This window comes from Parasteatoda tepidariorum, chromosome 6 (genome assembly GCF_982258835.1).
Source record: "Parasteatoda tepidariorum strain Cologne lab strain chromosome 6, Ptep-v5.0, whole genome shotgun sequence".
Taxonomy (NCBI): Eukaryota; Metazoa; Arthropoda; class Arachnida; order Araneae; family Theridiidae; genus Parasteatoda; species Parasteatoda tepidariorum.
Genome location: NC_141760.1, coordinates 34911529 through 34917528, shown reverse-complemented (window position 1 = coordinate 34917528; position 6000 = coordinate 34911529). Strand labels below are relative to the sequence as shown.

At 28.5% G+C, this 6000-nt stretch overlaps 1 protein-coding gene across 1 annotated transcript in view; it reads right to left on the bottom strand.

Moving 5' to 3' along the window:
• Positions 1 to 425: 425 nt before the first annotated feature.
• Positions 426 to 6000, bottom strand: part of LOC107440671 (tRNA-splicing ligase complex subunit FAM98B) — a 28565-nt gene continuing 22990 nt past the window's right edge. The window contains exon 12 of the mRNA XM_087165632.1: positions 426 to 1032. Coding sequence (XP_087021758.1) covers positions 932 to 1032 — 101 coding nt within the window. The 3' untranslated portion in view covers positions 426 to 931. The remainder of the gene's footprint in view (positions 1033 to 6000) is intronic.

Below are 6000 nucleotides of genomic sequence, written 5' to 3'. Positions count from 1 at the left end.
CCAACGGTAAGCCGAAATAGATTGTGATTGAATGAATTGTGAATTGAATAGAAGTAAAATTTTATTTAAAAAATTGTATACATGTATATTAAAGCGTTCATGCTTAGGACTGCCGACTCTATTGATATCTCAATTCTTTGTTACCAAAGTAAAAAAAGAATTCCATTGCTTTTTTTTTTTTTTAAACAATTTATCCACATATGCAAAGTGAAATATTATTTTATAGTATTTTTCTGGTCGGCAACGTCATCTGTTCACGTTGGTCACTAATTTTTAAACTTTGTGAAAATAAATATCGTTGTTTTCTTAGTGAGATATAGCAAACTGAACTGCCTCCTTCTGTTTTTATTTAAATGATTTTGCAAACCGTAGGTCATTTGGGGATCCCCTGAAAATTAAATAAGCAAATAAAATAGAATAAAATATTTTTTTAAAAAAAGTTTATTTCTTTACATGGTATTAATAAATGATAAAAATATTTCACATTAATGGGTGTAAAAACAATATACAGTCAGACACTATTCAAATGCACATTATTATTTAAAAAAAAAAAAAAAAAAAAAAAAAAAAAAAAAAAAAAGAGATAGATGCATGCCAGCAATTTTTTTTCTGTTGAGAGAAATGAAATATTTCATTTTAGAAGAAGCATTAGTTAATATTATTTATAATGCAACACAATAAATTTCAAATTCTGACTTAGAAAAGTATTTTTAAAAAGAAAAATATTAACTGTTTAAAAAAACATAAAAGACTATTTATTAATCTTATTTTCTTCCAAAAAGAAATTTGAAAACTGTTGAATTTACTTAATAAGGTCAATTTTCATTATTTAAAAAATATTATAATATTACTTAAATTTCAAACTACATTTAAGAGCAAACAGGAAAATAATGTTATGGCAGAAATAAAGGAACATTTCAAGCACATAATTTTAATAAGAGCCGGCAGCATCAAAAGCACCTCGATTCTTGCCACCTCCTTTATGTTCTTTGAACCTTTTGCCAGAGTGGCTACTACCACCACCCCTTGGACCTAAAAATAAATAACAAAAGTAAAATGAAATAAAACTTTGTGGGTACTTATGTACAGTGCGAAAAAAATAAAAAAGATATCACTCTGAATAACTTTCGTTCGAAAGGTTGGATTTTTACAGACTGAAGGTCAATCTTAATGGTTCCAAGTGGACATAAATCAGACCCAAACACGCACATTCTCTGAATAAGCATATATTTGTGTTTACATAATTGGATTTCTACCCTTCAAAATTGGAGGAGTTGCCGCAATCTGGAAATTGTGGTCCTAATAGCTTAGTCAGGAGAGCGATTGAAAGTTCGGTCCCTTTAATTTTAATTTCACTTTGCGCATTTTTGGTTATATCCTAAAAAGTAACTGCTCCGTTTTTAAAAAAATTGCACCCACTCATGAAACTCGCTTACCCTAAGACAATTTCATGCAAAAAATAATTTTTAGGAATTCTTTATTATTATTCCGTATAACACTGGATGAAAAAATTTTGAATTATGAGCCATAAATTTTCTTTATACCATAATAATCTACATATTTTCCTACAGTGAAATCTAAAGTTTCAATTGTTTTTAAAGAAATAATTTGGCAAAAATGAAAAAAATATTTAAAAGGAGTGATTAATGCCTAAATTTAGTAAACTCACAAGTCTAGCATAAATTTCATTCATGAATTTTTGTTGTTTAGATTCAATGTTTTTTTCTTTTTTCTAATTATAAATTATGTTTTATTTTAAGTGGTCTGCTAATTTATACTTAATTTAGTAAATAGATTTGAATAAAATATTACGTTTAACAAGCGTCAAATTTTATAAAAATGTCTTTGATTAAATGTGGTTATGCATCTACTTTTTTTTAATTTTAGTTTTTTATTGATTCATTCCAGAATTGATTCAGTTTCAGTAATGTGCATAAGTATGCATTTATTAGGAATAATATATTTATCAATTGTTTAATATATTTTTTAATAGCTGAACAAATAAAAATATAAACGAAGATACTAGTTATGTAAATGGTATCTTTATATCATCTCGAACTAAACTCTTTTGACATCAACTACAATTATTTGAAATATTATTGATGTTTTTAAAGTCACTACAAAGAGCATAAAGGTGCCGAACATAAAGACCTGTCGAACACGTAGCTAAAAATTTTAAGTGTCTTAAAATATCTCAGTTTCTTATATATCGTCCTAGCATCTTGATTTTAAAATTAAATTATTAATTATCTGGCCACTTGTGATTTCCAAAACTATTCAACCAATTCTTTCATTATATTTTTGCTTTTTTTAAAATTTTCTTTTTTTATGCTACCACGTAATTTTTTCCTGCTAATATACTAAATTATTTTGCTTAGTTTTTATTAGTACTTAAAGTTTTTCTTTAAATTAACACTCATTCTAAATAATTGCCAAAATTTTTTTTCAGTTTCTGAACTATAGCCAGTTGGCTGATAAGAATTTAAGAACATTATGCTATATTAAAATTACTCGGTTCAAAACGTCTGACTGATCATATTAAATAAGAGCACCCTTTTCCCAAAGAATGACCAAATAAATTATTTATTTAGTTACTTTATTGTTTCCTATTTGTTTGAGTTCTGAAAAGTAAATACATATTAGTGCAACTCAAAAACCCACAGCTGTTAGCATTGTTTTTTAAATGAACAAATTTAAACTGCAAAATTATTTTGATGTTTAAACTTCTATATACTAAACCGTTAACTTTAAAAAAGTTACTCTTTTGAACTTATTTTGATTAAAATAAAATACATTTAGATAAATAAAATCAATAAATATAAAATACAATTTCGAGTAGGACGGAAACATTAACTTGTTTGAAATAACTGTCCTTGTAACAATTTAACTATGAATCCTGGTGCTAAGGGACATTCCATTTTCTCATTGTGCTTTTTGAATTTCAATTGTAAAGGGAATTTTTTGACGTCCTTATAAAATGGTTTTGAGGTTAGCAATAAAACAAATTGTACTGCATTGATTTTTTAATAGTGATTAATTATCATTTTTTTCAATCTAATAACCTATGCAATCATTTTACATAAAAATTATTTTTATATCGCGAAAAGAAATTTAATATACTGTGTTACTAAATGAATAATCTCAAGAAACTAAGACGAAAAGATAAAAACTTCACCGACTTCAAAAAATATGAAGACGACAATAAAAGGAGACTTGTTTTGAGTGTTCAAAAATTTACGTCAGAAGCCATTCACTCCTGTGGAGTCTTGAAAATGGGTGTTTATTTTTGAACGCTTGAAACACGTCGACATTTATTTTCATCTTCATATTTTTTTTAAATTAATGAAATCCTTATCATCAATTATACTATGCTACACTTGGGTCTGGATCATTATTTTGATCAAAATATTATGCTTGTAGAAATAAACATCTGTATTTTAATATATTTTAACAGGGTTCGTGCAGTCCTTAAAAAAGTAAGAGAACCATAGCATCAATATTGTAATTAAGATTAAATCTTCTTTAGCTTTAAAATTAAGATCTTGAAATCAGATATGCGGTGTTATCGAAATTGAACATTGCGGTGAATGTAAGCAAAAATACAAAATTCATTTTATCTTCTTAGTTTTGCTGCCGTCATTTCAGTATCTGAAGGATTTTAGGAGCTTTGTTTAAGAGTAGAGTATCATATCAGGTATAGTGATGGTGAGAATCATAAAAAAAGTTTGTAAATTAAAGAAAAAACAAAGAAATCTGTAGGGTATCTACCACTACAAAAATACAATTCCAATTCACTAGTATATAAGACATGTTAACTCGACTCTATGTCGGGATACCTTTTCATAGATGAAGGTTGACATGGTTGATAACAAATATCCCCACATTGGTGGACCAGACCACCCCCGAACGTGATGTGAACACGCCTATCTTGACAGTAACGTCCACTTCGATCTGAATATGCCCACTTTGTTGGATGGTCCATATTGAACAGTTGACTTGCTACTTGTGACTGCAACATCATCCACCTCCCAGCGCTGTTGCTGCTCAGTTTCAATCACACACAACGTACAACGCATACACTCGACTGCTAAAGGCAACACAGGAGCGACTACGACCGAGAAGTTAATACACCTCTCACATTCAGCATTCAAATAAGTACGGTGATCTTAATACAGTTCTCCCGGTTTCGCACAAAAACAGCAATGATTCAACTAGTGGTATCCATTCATTGTATTCTATCACAGATATAATTCTGGTGGGGGAGTACTGTAGTGTATCTACCACTACAAAAATACAATTCCAATTCACTAGTATATAAGACATGTTAACTCGATTCTATGATGGGGGGTACCTTTTCATAGATAAAGGTTGACATTGTCGATATCTACTCTCCCCACAAAATCATAGAATCAATATTTGGTGATAAATGTAACTGATTGTAATTAAAAAACAAGTTGAGCGACATTTAATGGTGAATGTAAGAAAATAAGTTTCAGAATGTATCTAAACATCGGGATGCTATTAGCAAATCATCTTTAACTAAAGAAAACCATGTAACTTAAATATTTGGCAGAATGAAGCGATTTTTTAAACAATGAATGCTACGATATGCAACATATTATCACAACATATTATTCTTAAACAAAAATATTACAAAGTTTTTAAAACGAAACTTAAATCACTAATTTATACAGTTTTAAAGAAAATAAATATTACTGACTATAAAAAACTTAGTGAATGTGCATTAGAATTACTATATCCTATACATTTTTTTGTTTTTTTAAACTTTTTGCCTAGAAGACTTGATCAAAGGTGTAAAAATGATTATCCGTAAAATTCTGAACATAATTATAATAAATCATGTAAATCTGATTTTATAATGAAATCCTCATATAAATGAAGTTGAAACAATGCAAAAAATACAAATAATGTCAGATAAAATGTTCATGTGCTCAAATTCTAAAAGCTTTGAAAGTCATAAATAATTTATAAATCGATTCAAATTGTTTTTTCAAAGGAGATTAAAATAAAACAATTTGTGGTTTTTGGTAAGAAATCAGCAAGATTGCCTAGAAAGTCTGAGATATTTTGTGATTAACTATTAATACATAAGCATTTTTGAGCAATCACAAAACTTTTTTTCATTATTTTTTTATAGTCTAAACTTGAATACTTGGCGAAAGTAAAATTAGGGATTGCTCTCTTATATTAATGTATGGTTATCTCAAATTACTCATTTGCAGTGGTGACATTGCTTGGTTATTTTTTGGGATTATCGCCAAATATATATAGCTTCCCAGATCCCCAATTTATGATCTAATCATTTCGAAATATTGACTACTTCTCTATTTTGAGGATCGAGAATCTAAATATGTACAAAAATATATGTTCATTCATGTACATTTTTGTGTCTGATTTTGTAATTTAATTAATAGTTGGTAATAATTAATTAGCATATTTAAATACACCCCCCAGGAGCCGTTAAGATTAACACTTAGTAAGTGAACATTTGATTATTAGGATGAAAGTTATTTGGGAAGATATGTTTTTTATTTTGTGCACTGTACATTAAGTAGAACTCTAGATTAGGGGTCGCCAGTCCCCAGAGGGCGATCATTACATAGGAAATGGCTACCAAAGATTAAAACCTTTGTCCCCGAAATTGGAGATCATTTCACTGGGCACGCAACAACAAAAAGAAGAATAAAATGGATGCTATTTGCAAATTTTTCATAGTCCACACCTTTTACAGTATAATAACTAGAGATGCGAACATCGAATACAGATTCTGAAGTACAACTTCTTGATACTCGATTTGCACAAAATTCCATCACTTTCATGCATATTATTTTAATTCTATGTAGTTTTTAAAATTGTTATACGTTTTTTAAATATGATATGATTACACACAAGTATCGAAACACGTCTTTCACACAAGTATCGAAACACGTCTTTAAGTAATCACTTTTGATGGACACTATTCGCAAAGATTCCATCGTC